Source organism: Gamsiella multidivaricata (assembly GCF_025024155.1).
Source record: "Gamsiella multidivaricata strain RSA 2152 chromosome Unknown BC939scaffold_45, whole genome shotgun sequence".
Classification (NCBI taxonomy): Eukaryota; Fungi; Mortierellomycota; class Mortierellomycetes; order Mortierellales; family Mortierellaceae; genus Gamsiella; species Gamsiella multidivaricata.
The window spans coordinates 274,073-290,042 of record NW_026251753.1 but is presented as its reverse complement, the minus strand read 5'-3'; the positions used below and the strand labels follow the sequence as shown (position 1 = coordinate 290,042).

Genomic DNA, 15,970 nt, shown 5'->3' with positions numbered 1-15,970 from the left:
GTCCCACATTCATTTTAAAGTTTGGCCAAGTTGCACACAGCATTTTCGTCAAGGCTCATTTGTGAGTATTGGTCTCGTGAGGTCCGCTAGACCTGGCCCACAATATGTTCATAGTCCATGCCGATGAATGGAGGGCCTCTATAACACGTTGCCAGTGCGGTACCTCAGGAGAGGTTGAGGGCCGGCCATCAAATGCCAACAATGCAATCAGGAGAGAGATCGAGACTATAACGCTGGCTACAATATGGCTCGCGCCGCTCTCTGTCTTGTAGAGCGCCAAGAATGGCCCGGAGCTGACACATCCACAGTAACAACAGCAGCAACAACAACAGTAACAACAACCGTGTGGAACGGCAGCGTAGACAAAGTGGGAGATGAAAAAGAGCTGTGTCATTATCTCATGTTACAGAAAATTGAGTAGTTAGACGGAGCAAGGAACAGTTGATTGCATTGGATATGTCCTACAAGTGCTTAAAAGAGAAAAGGGAGGAAAGTCGCAGTGCGAATCTAAAGTGCACCGCCTGGAGGGCTGATGTATTTGGATGGCGGATGACTACCAAATACGCTCTGATCTAATTTAGCTGCCTATGTCGCCGACGGCTGTCGAACCCGCTCTATGAGTGAACCCGTCTGCGAAAAGACCAAGAATGTGACAGCGCTGGCGGGTGCAGCCTTCAGAATTCCAGGCAAAAGACCCTTGTAGAGCGCCAGATAACCCTCCTGTTTCACAATATGCACCATACATTTCCAGACTGAAGTCGGTAGTGCCTCGACAACTGTTTTTGCGATTGTCCTATCGACCGCCAAAACTGCTGCCCCCGCGACGGGTTTAACTGAAGACGTTTGCGACGTAAATACGCCAAGATTGACCTTCTGTTGCTCAGATCCTTGGATCTGCAAGCGCTTCCGGACCATGTCCAGTGGATAAACCACTGTCTTGGAGATGACACCTGAGATCGCACCACATAGCATATCCTCGAGCCCCAGAAGGAGCGTCCCCAAGGTCTTTATCGGAGGGTCAGAGGTCGATGCTGTTCTTTCTTTTGATTTCAAGTCAACTGAAGAATTGGGTCGGGGCAATGATTGCATTGGTGTCAGGTTGGCCTTTGTTTTCAGCCAAGATGCCAGCTGCTTGAGAGTATCGTATGATCCAAACATGACGCCCATGTAGGGGACAACTTGTATCAGTGCTGGAGTCATGCCTCTGTAAAATCCCTGGATGCCATCCTTTTGCAAAATATGTCGAAATGCTTGGAGAACACCAGTATAGACCTAGAATATATAGACAATGAGATAAGCAACAAACTCTTTCTTTTTTCTTCATCTACTTCAGATATGGAATGCACATTGTTACCTTAACATCACGCTGAATGGCAAAGCGCGTTCTCAAGAGATCGAATGGGTATGTACAAGCGGTTGCCATGACCCCTGCTGTGGCACCGCTGATAAATGATTGCGCTGATGATGAAGTGGTGAGGGTGGTGAAGATATGAAGGGGTATGCCGTTCATATGTCCGACTGTAGCTCGTCGCACGGAACGCTCGGAGTTGTTGGAGAGGAACGATTTCATTTGCTGATAGACGAGGAACTGGATACCTCCATATGTTAAATAGAGATACTCTGCAGCCATGTTACCCTTCCACAGACCCTAAGATTTGTGAACGTAGCGTATGCAATTAGTCTGGTGCACATCTATTCATTACATCCATGGTATCTAATGATCCTAATAATGGCATACCCTAATACCCTCTTCGCGAGCGATCGTGGCCATCCCCGAAAACATGCCTTTATATTTAGCAGGTAAATTGGTCGGCCGTGCGAGACCATTTACTGTCTCGCCTGTCCTGCTCCTGAGTCCAGAGGATGTAGGGTCCGAAAAGGACATGCGCCTTAATACCTTGGGCAGCTCCTTCCTCTCCGTTTGTAGCTATCGGTTGGGTTCCATATAGGTTGTGCATGGTATTAACAACCTTGTGCGCTAATGCTAATTACGATTCATGTTTCCTACGAAGACTGAAGTTGTACCTGAAGTCGGATCTTGACAACGTCCAAGGGCGCAATCACAAAGCGTGACACCACACCTGCAGTGGATCCGCAGAGAACGGTCTCCAATTTGGACAGCTTTGGTCCTCCAGCAGCGATACTTTTCCTTTCATGGCTAGAGTTCTCTGCTGTGGAGGTTGCTGCGACGGTGCTCGAGGTGGTGCCTGTTATGGAGTGAGAAGCATTGGCAACGGTGTCAACTAATGAGGAGGAGGGGTTTCCTTGCAGCGTAGCAAATCCCGACTCCGCCATGGCCGAGAGCGAATGAGAGTATGGATGGGTGGATGGGGTGGATGGGTGAGTGAAGGAGAAGGGCGAGAGTGAAGAAAATAAATAAAGAACAAAGACGTCCTTACTTTCCCACACCATTCAAAGCGCGCTCACTGCTGCTCCAATCATTTTCGCAGCTCACACTTTCGCCGCTGGCGGGCAAAGACGATGCAGTTCGGATATCTAGAGTTATCGGGACAATTTTATTTGTGCGAATAGAGCCAACCAAGCTCTCTATTAGTCTACAAGAAACCCCAAGGTCTAAACATCGGGAAGATGTGAACAGAAGGATATGTGAGTGATGGTGGTAGCACGGAAGGAAATATGTGTGGTACCACGCGAGCATGGCCTGTTTAGACATCCCACGGTGTCCACGTATCCGTTGATTTATCCATGGTCCTTGCGCAAGAACAGAAATATGCCTGTAGTCCATAGATGTTTTAATGTGATGGCAAACAAGGGTTCTTGCAGTATCCATAATGCTGCACGCTTCAGGTTCGCGCTGTATATCTATTTCTCCTTGCAGCACGCAGCAGCCATTCCTGCTCCTTCTTCATATTGAGTGCGCGTTGACACAATTGAAGTCACTTTTCCCCCCCCCCCCCCCCAAACATTTTGAGCTAAAAAGCCACTGCAAGGCAAACTGTATCTCTGTTTTCTGCAAGAAGCAATAAGACAATAAGAACCAATGCCTTTTTCTTTTTCTACCACACCCTTCTACCCCATTCATAATGTCGCGTCTAGACCGTACTCGCACATCGCCGCACCAGCTGCGCCCTTTCTTCTCCTCCCAGAACCTACTCAACCGCGCCGACGGCTCGGCACAATTCGACTTTGGTATGCTGTTATATCGAGGACACATCATACCAGGCTTGTTTACACCACTTTTTTTTTGGAAACCATTCTAACAGTCCTTCATATTCTCACATATCAACCTGGATCCGCTTCATTTAGGTGGATCTTCAGTAATTTGCTCAGTTGTCGGCCCTGCCGAGGTCAAGATTCGCGACGAGAAGCTTGATAGAGCAACCATTGAGGTCGTTGCAAGACCCTTGGTCGGTCTTCCTGGTGTCAAGGACAAGACGCTCGAACGGTGTATCAGAGAGACATTGGAGCCTTTGATTCTCTCAGGACTCCACCCCCGGACAGGGATCCAGATCGTGCTGCAGACGATGAAGGATGATGGATGCGTAAGTCTCCTTACTTGCTTGTCAGTGTAATCCATGATAATGACCATCACCAAATGCTAATACGCTTTAAGCGCTTTCTTGATCTGACTAGATTATGTCGACAGCATTCAATGCTACTATTTTGGCATTACTGGACGCTGGTATACCTTTGAAGTCTATTCTCGGATCCGTCACTTGCATCATTGACGCCCAATCAAATCAAATACTGCTCGACCCCACAACAGAGGAACTTGCGCAAGCAAAGTCGACCCATGTCTATGTCTTTGACAACAAGACGTCAATACCATCAAAGGAAAGCATGGATGTGGATCGGAATAATGAGGCAGGAATATTGTTCTCAGACAGCACAGGCTTGTTCACAGAAGAAGAGTATCTGGAATGCGCAAATGTATGCTTTAAAGCAGCACAGGCGGTCCACGGATTCATCCGGACAGCAGTCTCCAAGAAGCTGGAAAAGGAGTATCAGCAAACCCAGGCATGATCGTCAAATAAAGTGGCTGCACCTTCGTTCTCTTTAATGTTGTGATATGATACGCAGGATCGCTATTGTAGGTTCTCAGGAGGGAGTGAGCTCAAGAACTACCGTGTTTCCACCCCTGGCATGTTAACGCGAGAAATACTGGGGGTGTTTAGGAGATGATATATGCGCAAAGATCACAACCTGCACAAAGGCACAGGATAAGAACGATCAAATCGAAGCGTGGTTCAGGTTTTCGAGTTCCGGGAGATGAGCTTGTTCGATTGCGATAATATGGACGACTTGCTGCTTCTTAAAATCAGACCAAGAGACCTGGCATAGATACGGTAATACTAAATGAGCATTGCATTCAATAAACACTGGGCATAGCAGCCTTGATGTGTGTCCGAGTAGCACCTTGAAATAAACCTTGAAGCGCTCCAAATAGTGCCGTTTCTATTATCTTTCGAACGTCATATTCAATCTGCCATAGATGTACAGAGGGATAAGAAAGCAAGGAAACCAACATCTTATTGCAACGTACTTTGAGCTGCGCTCGCTCGATCATTGACAGTATGTTGAATTCTTTCGGCGTGAATCCAAGCCAGTTCTGTACAGTGTCGGAGGAGATGCTCGGGTGACGCAACTCGGCGGTATCATCCATAAAAGAGAGATGCCGCGCAAGGGAGTAACTCCACGACTTCTCGCTCTTGGGAGAGATAGTGCAAAAGGGACAGGGCTCCATCTTGTATGAAGTAATAGATGTCAAGCAAGAGGGGCTGGAGCCGATTTCAGCATTAGTCCTCAGTTCAGTCAGGCACCTGATCCAGAGAGTCAAGCGCTAAAATCAAGAGTACATACCACTTTGCTGTCAACACCTCTGAGGCGCGCGTTTCGATGTCGAGCTCCGATAAGATCGCGAATGTGATCCCATAGGCAAGCTCTAATGAACAGCGATATAAATCATTAATTTCATAGCAAGGAAATCGTATCTCGCACAGTCCACCCACACTTCCACTTGCCAGGTACTGCCAGTGATTTGGCGACTTGAGAAATGTCAGTGATACGATAATATGAGCGAATTTGATCGATTGGAATGTCGTTTGCTACAGCGACTATTAAGGATATTCAGCCAGCGTGATCAAGGGTCGCTTTGTCAAAACCAAAATTAGATATCTTCTCAACGAACGCGTGCTTTACTTGGGTTCAGATCGACCGGTAGAGTAGAGCATTGCGCAGCGAAATGTTTTAACCACTGAACATGAAGACTTATCGTTAGTCCACAGGCGCCATTGACTCGGGATATTTACAGAAAATCATCTGCAATCGCTTGCCTCGACATTCTTGCAAACAGGGTCCACCTGAATGTGAGTGTTGAACCCGACCGTTATCTGAGGCTTCAGGCCATACATGCTCACTTGCGCACCGGAAAGAATGAGGGCTACGGGGACAGTGCGATGGATTCACGATATCTATCAGATCAATTGGCGAGAGGGATCGGTCGTCGAACGTGTACTCCTAGCCATGGTCACATGGTCACATACTCGTTGTAAAGGGAACCCAATTCTGAACCATAGTACCCATGGTCTCTCCCCATAGAGTCAGGGAAGCCTCCTGTCCTTGCGCATCAAATACCGTTAACGGCGTCTTGGCGACAGGCCCATGCTTGCTCTTTATGATTACCGAGCTAAATAACTTTTTTGAGCGCGTTGTTTTAAAAATGAACTGCCCAGAAGGCTTAAGTTGCCAGCGGCGACTTTTTTTTTTAGTACCTTCTTCACACACACTACCAGATTAAATCTCTGTTTTCCAAGCGTGTTCAACGCTCCAAGAACCTGAGCGATCGACACGCACTGAACGACTCCGCCCGCATTGGCGCCAAGGGCCGTTCTAAACAGAGTTGCCATCTCTGCTTTGCAGCCGAAGTCAATTCTATGGCCGACCTTGCCCTCGCTCAAATTCAGACAGAGCGGTGATGAGGTAGCCTGTGCGCTGGCAGCATGATTGCCCATAGACGGCTTCGTATTGATCTTGACATCGTCTGTCCATATATGAACCACTTGATTCAGCTAGTTGTGATGGCAACGGAGCATATAAGTGACATGAGACAAGCGAGCAAACGCGTCATCTGTACAAATGACACATACCGATATCTGGGAGTAAGTATCCATGGACTCTCGTGTTTTTTGCCAAACCTTGACGTCGATCGTATCAAAGTCATCCTTGATTGTAAATGACAGGAGCCACTGTTGCTTGCTAGAGTCTCTCTTGTCTGGGAAGGCTTTCATATCTGCAACTCTGACCGTCCGTCCTGACAACAAGGGCCATAAAAATGGTATGAATGAATATTGATGGCGCATAGAATCAGTCGTGATATTCTGTTGCATCTATCCACTATACCGGAAACGCGCTGTATCAACGGAAAGAGTAAAGACAAGAGGGAGAGTTAACGCGTATTAGGCGACGGATATCTAGTATAAGTAAACTGTATAGCCTGAGTTTTAGTATTCAATAAGTACTTGCCACGAAAGATTTCTCCGACTGAAGACTTCGAATAGGAACCATGGCCGCATCAGGAGTGTAGGCCATCTGTTGAGGCGCAAAAGTTTTCAGTGCTTGTGTCGAATAAGACGGTAAGATCACTCGCTGAGGGTATGCGAGGGCTTGAGGAATCTGTGGCGAATACGGGGCATGCGAGGTGTAGGGCTGAAGTTTCGACGGAAAGGCATTTTCCTGGATAGGGGTATGCGGCTCTTGGTCAGGCGTAGGTGGACTACAAAGACCAAAGGGTGAGGGGCCGGACGGATGCTTGGGCTGAGCTCTTTGATATGGAGCGGGTTGCCGGCGTTGCATTATTTCAAACGGAGGAAGAAGAGGGGGAATGGATCAAAGATGCAATAGGGACAGGAAGAAAAGCGTTAGCCGTAGGATGTATCTTTTCAAATGCTGCATGCGAACCTCGAGCTAGTTCTAGTCACATGATGATCTCAGCCCTATTTTAAAGAGAAACGGCCCAGCGAACTTTGATCCTTCTTTTTGCAGCAGAAGACTTCTCAATCATGTCCAGAGTGCGTGAAAATCCATCGACATATCCATCCTCATTATCCAGGACTCGCCATCCATCCATTTGTGCCTAGCCTTCTTGTCGGCAATTATCCAGTCTCAATCAATGGGTTCACATCGGACGCATCATTGTCGGTGGCGTGGATCAATGGATCATGATTGGCATCACGATCATCGCCAGTGGCGACAGGACACAGCACATTCTTAAGAGGACTGAATCCTCGCCCAACTGAATATTCCAATTCACTACAGCTGCCTGGTTCTCTGCAACAACGCTCTTCGCGGATTCTCAGCAAGACCTGTTACATGCTGTTGAGCTGGAGGCACACATCGATCTGTGACAAACAGATGTGCGGCCATTGCGAACTGGAGGAAACAGGATGCAGTACACTGTCACTATCATGTCGCCCTGGGCTGCCCGTGAGGCACTGAGAGATAGTTTGAAGTCGCAAGGAGTGGCAGGACTGGCAGATTCTCGTCAGGAAGCAGGGCAATATGGCAGGATTAGTAGCGACTTTATACACGGCTCAGGATTCCTTTCTCTTTGCACGCCCCTTTCAATTGCTTTTTCTACCTCCCCATCAGCGATTTGACCAGTATCTTACTTGGTTCGTTTTTCTCTCTATCCTTTCAATCTGGTCACTATTGTGGAACCTATTGATAATCCAATAGCTTCACGAGTACCAATTGGTCGGCCGTCACCTTCCCACCGAGAAGGAGTCCACCCCTAAGCTTTTCCGCATGCGCCTCTTTGCCACCAACGAGGTCATTGCCAAGTCCCGCTTCTGGTACTTCATGCGCAAGCTGAAGAAGGTCAAGAAGGTTAACGGCGAGATCGTCGGCATCAACGAGGTATGTACCCAGGATAAAGGACGGATATTTCTGCCTTGCATCTTTTCTCAGGGTATTGAAGAGCAGCAACTAATCTCACAGAATATTATATAAAAAAAAATCACAGATCCACGAGAAGAAGCCCCTCCAGACCAAGAACTTCGGTATCTGGCTCCGCTACGACTCTCGCTCGGGCACCCACAACATGTACAAGGAGTACCGTGAGTTGTCCCGTGTTGCCGCTGTCGAGGCCTGCTACTCTGACATGGCTTCCCGCCACCGCGCTCGCTCTCGCTCCATCCAGATCATCCGTGTCGCCGAGGTCGCCAACGCTGATGTCCGTCGCCCCTACATCAAGCAGATCTTGGTTCCCGGCATCAAGTTCCCCTTGCCTCACCGCGTCATTCGCGCTGCCGACAAGTCCCACCGCGCTCTCTTCATGGGTTCGCGCCCCTCGACCTTCTACTAAACTATGTCATGGCTTGGTTGGTCTAGTCAGGAAGTTTTTGGTTGTTTAATAAAACAAACAAGACAACATATTAACTTTTAATCGCATCGCAATGCAGAAAGATAATATGCGTTTCGCTTTTACACGATGTACAAAGTGTATAACTGAGTCGGGCTGATTGCTTGCCTGCTTTCGCGAGCTGTTCTTATCCGTCGGACGCTTTGCCCAGCGACTTTTCTTTACCCCAGAAAGATATGCAGCCAACCTGAAGCTAATAGCGACTGTCCTTTTCTTTTCCATCAAAAATCGTCCCCGGAAAACGTCCCACTGCAACAACATTTGTTACTCTTAATTTCCGCCGCTTCTGTACGTATTCATCCTCAATGCCGATCAACGTCGATGCAGGTCAACGTTGCATGCATGTATGCATGCGTGCAGCGGGAAGGTGCGCTCGTGTTTACATAGACTATTTGATAAATGGCCCAGGAATGTTGTGTGTGAAACCCCATGTATTCTTCTCATTCCTGTGGCCCATTCACACACATTGTAGCACCCATGAAGACGATGGTGATACATTCTTGTGTCTTCCCTCGGAGAATGAGTCTAGGAGTGACACAAACGATTGGAATGCACTGCACACATGCATAGGAAAAATAAATAAATAACTGGTCTCATAATGAGTGCCCTCTAGGATTCATATGTGAAGAGCAGAATGAATGGACCACAGTGAATATAAAGAATGCTTAGGGGATACGTTGTCTGTACGGTGTAGCGAGTTTGAGTTCATGAGTGGATTATACATTGCTGTCGCGTCGAATAAATCGATCGATTGACTCTTTGATAGTTCCTCAGGTTCTGGTGCTTCCGAACGCATACAGCCTTCATTCGCTTACTGGACATGTGCAATCACGGCTAGTCGCCTTTTCTATCCGCCACAGGTTATCTGCATGTATGTCCTTGAACCTGGCTGTTGGTAATGAGATTGCGCCCTCTCTGTACCTTGAGCATCTTTTTTCACAGGTGAAGGGGCTTCTACGCACGGACTTTTTATTCAGGAACCTCTCCTTTTTTTGGGTTTCGCGACGCGTATCGCCTGCCCTGAATTATATTTTTTTTCTGCGCTCGGACCTCGTTTTCCAATACTTGATTCGCGTCCTACGATTCTAACTTGGCGACGCGTTACCACTCTGATCGTCATAGACAGCCAACTTTACTACTAGGTGACCCCATATTCCCGTCCGTAGCTGTCGCCTCAATGTCACTGAGATCTTTTTTTTTTTTATATACTTTTATGTCTCCAGTATGTTGCCTGCGATGTATATAGCTCTTGTCTGATTGCTAAAAATATTTTTGCCTGACTAGTATTATTACCGTATAATGAGTGAAGGAAACGACCTTTATTCACAGGTGGGAACCACTCATATAGGCCCAGTCTTGGTTGCTCTCTTTAATGAATGTACTTGTCCTTTAATGCCTAACACGTAGTGGTCCATATGATCTATAAGAACATACTGGATTTTAGGTCCATTCTCGTTAGCATATTTGATAGCCTTCAGGTCTCTCATGTAAAGACGGATTACGAGTCAGTTCTGTAGCATATATTTGCACCAATACTGGACACAAGCCCACTAGAACAGTCGTTAGCTGTTGGGCGGGGAATACATTATTGCATGTTCACACAAATGCGGTTTAATTTCCCTTTCCAAAGGTTAGGGTTCTATAGACACTGGACTCCACTTCAGGTGTGCATTTACTGGATGGGGACTAGCACATGCTTCACCTTGTAGAATGTTTGCTGTGCTCAGCTCCAACGAAGAATTAGCGCTCACTTGTGTGGACAAAACATGCCTTTAGTGCTCGGGGACATAAGAAAACAATTCAGAAACAAAAAGGTGACACAGATATATGAAGAGAGGGAACCAATGACTGAGATCATTGTTCTTTCATATTTGCGCTCAAGAATGCACTGTTCGCTTACGAAGCCTCTACATGGACTGTTTGTTATCCGATATGCTATCGATGGAAGGCGCAAGCTTGTCCATCGAACCATTTTTTTTCTTTTTGAGTTTAGATTGCATGATTCCAGTGAGGGTGCGATCATGCAGCCGATAAATGAAAAAGTGCTCCGTTCTCTACAACTGACATGGAGACTCACTTTTAATCTAAAAAAAAGAAGCGATCAAATGTCCCGCTGTGCCATGTAGAGATGGATGATGGATGATGGAAAATGTTGTTTAGCGTTTCCAGTAGCTGCAGACTTGCTTGCGTATAGAAAATGTGGTATGGGAATCAGAAATGTTTGTTCGGTCGCTCGCCACCAACCCCTGTAGTGTTTTATATAGGACGCGCACGGATAGTGGACACGTACTAGAGAATGGCTCAGTAGCCAATATTACTCGCCTCTTTCTGTATTTCAAATGGGCCCAATAGTTTATTGCCTGGGCAGACATGCGTGCAGCATGCGTTTGTGAGACGTATGCATGGCTTGAATAAAAATATATGAAAAAATCCCGTGAGCCCTCCCATGGAGGCCACTGTTGCGAGAGTGAGTAGAGCACAGTCGATAGATAACAAAGAGTCCACTGTGCTCAGACGCAGTTGTGCTGTTTAGGAATGCCGCTCCACCAGACCGCTTGGACGTGCGAGCCTGGTGGCTGTTCCGCGGAGGAGCATTCACTTTCATCCTGCGTTCACACTTCGACACGCAAAACGTTCTGCTCCCATATCGCTGGAAATCTCAGATAGCTCACTGCAATCGATTGTTTCAGAGGAGTGTACATCTATATGCACGACGCATTTATGCAAAAATAAAATAAAAGACGCCTCGGCGTAGAACGCTGTGCAGAGAACACGCCCCCTTTTTATGCCTTAGTATAGAATACAGTATGTGCCTAGCTAACAGGCTGGAAATTCATGCTCTCAACAATACTCTCAAGAGGGCACATGGCGATTGGCGGAACGGCACGTCTTAAGGATATGGACTTAGGGCTAGGTCTGCAGTGCTGTTGAGCGTATGGTAGCGCTGTTTATAATGGGTGCATGTGCGAGAGAGCCAGGACAGTGTCCCCTCGTCGGTGGTTGAGGCGAGGCGAGGCAGAAATAATGCGAACTTTGATGTGCAGTTATGTAAATACAAAGTTACAAACTAAAACGATGTGGATGCCTCGTTTTCTATTGCACGCTCGATTCCTGGGTGTGTACTGTGCCCAATGAGTACGACCGCCTAGTCTAGGGCAAGACCCAGGTATATATTCCATTTCACAGGCTGAAAATCCTGTTTTTTTTTTTTTTTTGAGCCGGAGAGTAAGCCCTTGTTCCATTTCACGGGCATATTATATTACTCCCGATGGCACGAAGAACGTAGCGTCGGCTAATTGCAGTGTCACACCTGTGTTCAATGTCCTTCCTCCCATTCCGAAGCGCCCCCACAGTTGAGTGCGACAGCAAGGGTTGTCCCCTCAATCCCCGATAGATTAGTCGGATATTGGCAGAACAAGACGACTAATGCTTTTGGTAGACTAGATCCTTCGCTTTTTTTTTATTTTGTTTTACTTCCCAGGGTCTATCCTCGTTCGAAAGCGGACTTAAAAAAGTGTGGTTCGTGTGTTCACCTTGCTGCTCTCGAGAAGTCCGCCTCCAATGCCACGACTAGCGAGGACGTCAAACAGCACTGGCAACAGCTTGGCCACTTTCCTTTCCCTCATGAACGCGCACTGTCTCCTCTATTTTCGCATTCTTCGGATAGGTGGCACATGTAGCGACTTAAAGATTGATCGGATTCAATAAGGTACGGCTCCAATACCATAGCTGCTCAAGGGCAGTGCGTACAAGGGGAACACTGTACTCGAAAACACGCGCTGATTTCAGGGGTGCATGCCGAAGTTCGCGATGAGAAGGTCAGCACATGAGCAACTCCCCCCAGTATCCCCCCACAGAGCACTCCAACATCATGTTGTACTGTGGCATGGCATGCAGTATCGTCCACGCATCCTGCCCCATAAATACACAGCTCTCTTCTTTTTACGTGTCTAGAATTCAGGATTGCTCTGATGCTGGGCATCTTTGTGGTTGAGTAGCCAACGGACACTGTTGCTGTCGTTGTTGTTGTTAGGCTAGTATTGTCTCTTTGACGATTCTGATTTTTATGTATACAGCAATTGATTGTTTACTTCTGTGCTCCTCTTATCATTGCCCATTACACAGAGCGAGAGAGCAGAAGAAAGAGACTTGATGGGATAGTTTTACAAAGTTCCAATCGCTTTTAATTCAATTCAAACAAGTATTCACTCGTATACCCTTGAGCATGCAAATTGCAGCGCCCTAGGAGAGAGAGAGAGCCATTAGTCTACCACACTTGTTTAAAAGTGTTTTTTTTTCTCGCCCACCAAATGCAAGCTCCGACCGTCGATTGGAATGATATGTATGCAGGTCATCGACCCCACTGTATGCACAAGTGAGATAGAAGATGAGGTGGTATGACCATTTGCATTTTTTCTTCTTGAGATGTGTTTGGTCTTCTATATGCTTCTCAAGAGACAAAGCCGTGTTTGCTCAGCATGGAAGACTCTATACGTCGTGCGAAGCAACTAGAAACACGTCTAGGCGAGTACGCCGCATGACAAACGAGGCTGAGACGCGTCATTTTGACCCTCGCTGTGTATGACATGGAAGATGAACATACTTGTAAGATGCAGCTGTAGTCAAGAAGCAAAGGCGATGGAAACTAAGTTTTTTTTGTAATGCAATGGACGCTCTACCCTGGATGAAATATTAGAGATATGCAAATTAACTTCATTTCGGTCGTGCCTGCATGTTTGTTTTCAGAGAGCGTGCTAATTTGTAGGGAGACAAAATGGAGGACCAAGTAGATATTCACGCAGGCCTGAGAATGTACCAATATGCCCAATGCGTAGGTGCACGATAGCTCCTGCTATTCCGTTCGTACTCAAGGTAGTTGTGATGCGCGGTCTTTGATGCATTCCATTTAGTCGACATATCCTTCTATCGAATATGCTGCCTTGAGGAAGCGAACGGGCGCGACAAAGTACGAAACGACTGCGGGCTTCTTCTTTTACTGCAGATAAGGATGTGGCCGTGGATGCAAAGTGTACAATTGAACGTCTCCAGAGCAACGAGCGATATGGATTTTGATTTGATTTGATTTGATGGATGGATGGATGGATAGGAGCGAATGAATTGAGGGGGGTTTTTTTTTGAGAACCCATTGGCCAGAGGGTGCGTGCTCAGAATGGTCAATTAGGAAAGGGAGCCGGCCAGCCAGCCGGGGCCCCCTCGCCCCTGCTGCTCGTAAGTCCATTCTAGGTTTATACTTTGTGATTGACCGGCGCCATTAAATGGACTGATTCAGTTTTTTTAATTAAAAATACGGGCAAGGGAAGGAAGCCAAAAGGATTAGACATGACTAACCGCGAATGCCAAATCAGAGAGTGAATAGAATAGACTTTGTATACTATGCATGCACGCATTTCGTTACTCAGTTGTGGTGTTTTGAGTGTGCTCGCCACCCTGTGCCGCCTGTCCTGCCCTGTACCCAGGTGCACTCGGTGCTCCTTCACCTTAGCAGACTGTAGACGGGGGCGAAAGAGACGACGGAAGGCGGCGCGGAGGGATGAGAGGATGAGAGAGAGAGAATGTGTACGTGTGTGTGTGTGTGCGCGCGGGGGAGGGAATCAGGGCGAGAGTGGGGGGTGTGAGAGTGTGGGAGTGTGAGAGAGTCTGAGCGGAAGAATATGACCATCAATTCAGTCCTTAAAGACGCCCTTCCTTCTCTCCTCCCTTTTCTTTTTCCCAGAGTTCCTTCATTCCTTCGTTCCTTTCATTCCTTCGTTCCTTTCATTCCTTCTCATCCCTTCTCATTCGTCTTCCTAATCTCATCCGCCTCTGCTGGAGCTCACCCCCTCGATCTGTCCGCACTCTTTCCGTTATTCGCGACCACCGCATCCTCGCTTTATTTCCTATTTCATTGAACGCTCGAACAATCGAGCAATCGAGTAACTGAACAATCGAACGGTGCTCTGTACCACTCTTTACCAAAGCCGAGTTGCCAAGCCCGGGGTCCGCGTCCGACGAGTCTGTGTCCAACTCCGAGCTCTAATCGAGTCCCCCCATACTTTCCTTCCACACGTCTTCGCCACCATTCCTCCTCCGTCTGGTTTCCACATTCTTCGTAACGTCGACCGCACACTACTGACGCGAAGTTCACACCACAAGGTACTTGGCATACTCCACCGCAAAAAAAAAGAAAGCAAACAGGCAACCCTTGGTAGAGGAACGATCACCCAAAAAAAAAAAAAAAAAAAAAAAAAAATAACAAAAAAGCGTCATAGATCCATCTATCGCGAAGAACCTCCCCTCGCCAACTTCCCTACTCCCCAATCATCCAAAACGCCGTCTTCCCACCCTTCCCAGCGCTCTGCTCCCCCGTCCCTAAAGCACACCCGCATCTCCCGAGTTGCTTCTGCTAGTGGGTAACCCTGTCTACAAAACACTGATTCCTTTTATTTTTTCCCCCCATGCTCCTCTTCCACTCTGTTCCTTTGTTCCTTTCTTTTCCCACCAGACCAAAGATACAATAGAAAAAAGATGACTACCACCGCCTCTCCAATAGCGAGCCTGGCTGATCTTGCAAGGCAGCGCTCGGCGTCCAATGCGTCTAAGCATGCAGAATACCAGGACAGGGCCGAACCACGGTCCACAATGTCCATTGATTACACCACCAGCAACAACATCAACAACAATAATGCCTCGCACCACCAACAGCAAGGACATGCAGGCGAATACCCAGAGGAGTACCATAATCAGCAGCAACACTATACCAACGGCAATAGCAACGGATACAGTCATCCTGCACCCACCCTCCCCTCTTCATCGCAACCTCATTACCCTCACGGGTCTGTTGGAGGCGGTTCATATCTGCCGCCACCTATCCAAACTACGCCTTTTGGAAATGGCGCTGGGAACAATGGGGTCCACCCCCACGCTCAGACTGGCATGAACAGCTCATTTGCTTCTCCGATTTCCCCTGTTGTGTCGCCCTCGCCACTCTCCCCTGGCAACGCACATCAGTACCAGCAACAGCAGGCACAGCAAGGTCACTACGAGTATGATCAGTACCACCATTCATATCATGCACATCATCGGCAGCACCAACTGTAAGTACCGACTTGTTTGATATTACTCTCGTCAAGGAGAAAAAAAAAGGGAATCAGAGAGAGAGAGAGAGAGAGAGAGAGAGAGAGAGAGAGAGAGAGAGTTCCACAATGCACAAAGAAAACGAATATGAGGATGGGGTTCAAGGTTGAGGTTTGTGCTGTGCAACGTCCTTGATGGTGTCCTTGTGCCCAATGGGTGTTGCACAAAATGTAACAACAAGTGTGACAGAGTGGAGGTTTCGTGAAACTGAACAGGTAAGCGGAATGAGGCAGTGAGCAGTCAGAGGGATCTGCTAGTGGGAAGATGTGGAAATCTACCAACCGGATTGGCCACGATGTTTTGGACACGATTGCTGCCCTCAGGCTAGTCCCGTTGGACTCCATACCAGACTGTATCCCCCTTTCGTTTCTCTCGCACAAAAAGATGTCTCAACACTGACGGGAGCAACCTGGGTCATTTTACCCTAACTACCCGATCTCTGTCAGCGAGAAGGTA

General features: G+C 47.6%; 6 protein-coding genes across 6 annotated transcripts; 3 read left to right on the top strand and 3 right to left on the bottom strand.

Annotated features, from left to right (window-relative positions):
- Nucleotides 1–585: 585 nt before the first annotated feature.
- On the bottom strand, nucleotides 586–2,295 carry BC939DRAFT_478393 (mitochondrial carrier domain-containing protein; the record flags this gene model as incomplete). Its single annotated transcript, XM_051558763.1, has 4 exons — nucleotides 586–1,272; nucleotides 1,355–1,648; nucleotides 1,739–1,927; nucleotides 2,026–2,295. The coding sequence occupies 4 exons, from the start codon at nucleotides 2,293–2,295 to the stop codon at nucleotides 586–588; spliced, it is 1,440 nt and encodes a 479-aa protein (XP_051410847.1).
- Nucleotides 2,296–2,986: 691 nt separating this feature from the next.
- On the top strand, nucleotides 2,987–4,371 carry BC939DRAFT_494135 (ribosomal protein S5 domain 2-type protein). Its single transcript, XM_051559591.1, has 3 exons — nucleotides 2,987–3,150; nucleotides 3,268–3,503; nucleotides 3,595–4,371. The coding sequence occupies exons 1-3, from the start codon at nucleotides 3,045–3,047 to the stop codon at nucleotides 3,982–3,984; spliced, it is 732 nt and encodes a 243-aa protein (XP_051410846.1). The 5' UTR covers nucleotides 2,987–3,044; the 3' UTR covers nucleotides 3,985–4,371.
- Nucleotides 4,088–4,886, bottom strand: BC939DRAFT_209116 (uncharacterized protein). Its single transcript, XM_051550682.1, has 4 exons — nucleotides 4,822–4,886; nucleotides 4,505–4,739; nucleotides 4,378–4,416; nucleotides 4,088–4,293 (listed from the first exon to the last, which is right to left on the bottom strand). The coding sequence occupies exons 2-4, from the start codon at nucleotides 4,703–4,705 to the stop codon at nucleotides 4,192–4,194; spliced, it is 342 nt and encodes a 113-aa protein (XP_051410845.1). The 5' UTR covers nucleotides 4,706–4,739; nucleotides 4,822–4,886; the 3' UTR covers nucleotides 4,088–4,191.
- Nucleotides 4,887–5,276: 390 nt separating this feature from the next.
- On the bottom strand, nucleotides 5,277–6,813 carry BC939DRAFT_478391 (uncharacterized protein; the record flags this gene model as incomplete). The annotated part of the gene is made up of 5 exons (XM_051558762.1): nucleotides 5,277–5,401; nucleotides 5,505–5,647; nucleotides 5,815–6,029; nucleotides 6,108–6,271; nucleotides 6,480–6,813. 5 exons carry the CDS (start codon nucleotides 6,811–6,813, stop codon nucleotides 5,277–5,279), a joined length of 981 nt encoding a protein of 326 aa, XP_051410844.1.
- A 188-nt stretch (nucleotides 6,814–7,001) lies between these two features.
- On the top strand, nucleotides 7,002–8,323 carry BC939DRAFT_494133 (ribosomal L18ae/LX protein domain-containing protein; the record flags this gene model as incomplete). Its single annotated transcript, XM_051559590.1, has 3 exons — nucleotides 7,002–7,478; nucleotides 7,696–7,875; nucleotides 7,982–8,323. The coding sequence occupies exons 1-3, from the start codon at nucleotides 7,404–7,406 to the stop codon at nucleotides 8,321–8,323; spliced, it is 597 nt and encodes a 198-aa protein (XP_051410843.1). The 5' UTR covers nucleotides 7,002–7,403.
- A 5,430-nt stretch (nucleotides 8,324–13,753) lies between these two features.
- BC939DRAFT_455917 (uncharacterized protein) lies at nucleotides 13,754–14,116 on the top strand. The gene has a single exon (XM_051556264.1). It carries the CDS (start codon nucleotides 13,775–13,777, stop codon nucleotides 14,030–14,032), a length of 258 nt encoding a protein of 85 aa, XP_051410842.1. The 5' UTR covers nucleotides 13,754–13,774; the 3' UTR covers nucleotides 14,033–14,116.
- The last annotated feature ends 1,854 nt before the right edge of the window (nucleotides 14,117–15,970 follow it).

Excerpts from the sequence above, each read along its gene's own strand:
- BC939DRAFT_494135 (XM_051559591.1), top strand. The coding sequence starts at position 3,045 with ATGTCGCGTCTAGACCGTACTCGCACATCGCCGCACCAGCTGCGCCCT. Across the intron at positions 3,151-3,267 it reads CTCGGCACAATTCGACTTTG|GTGGATCTTCAGTAATTTGC; the intron begins GTATGCTGTTAT and ends CGCTTCATTTAG. Across the intron at positions 3,504-3,594 it reads CGATGAAGGATGATGGATGC|ATTATGTCGACAGCATTCAA; the intron begins GTAAGTCTCCTT and ends TGATCTGACTAG.
- BC939DRAFT_209116 (XM_051550682.1), bottom strand. The coding sequence starts at position 4,705 with ATGGAGCCCTGTCCCTTTTGCACTATCTCTCCCAAGAGCGAGAAGTCG. Across the intron at positions 4,417-4,504 it reads TCGAGCGAGCGCAGCTCAAA|AAACGGCACTATTTGGAGCG; the intron begins GTACGTTGCAAT and ends GAAAGATAATAG. Across the intron at positions 4,294-4,377 it reads GCTTCAAGGTTTATTTCAAG|GTCTCTTGGTCTGATTTTAA; the intron begins GTGCTACTCGGA and ends TATCTATGCCAG.
- BC939DRAFT_455917 (XM_051556264.1), top strand. The coding sequence starts at position 13,775 with ATGCATGCACGCATTTCGTTACTCAGTTGTGGTGTTTTGAGTGTGCTC.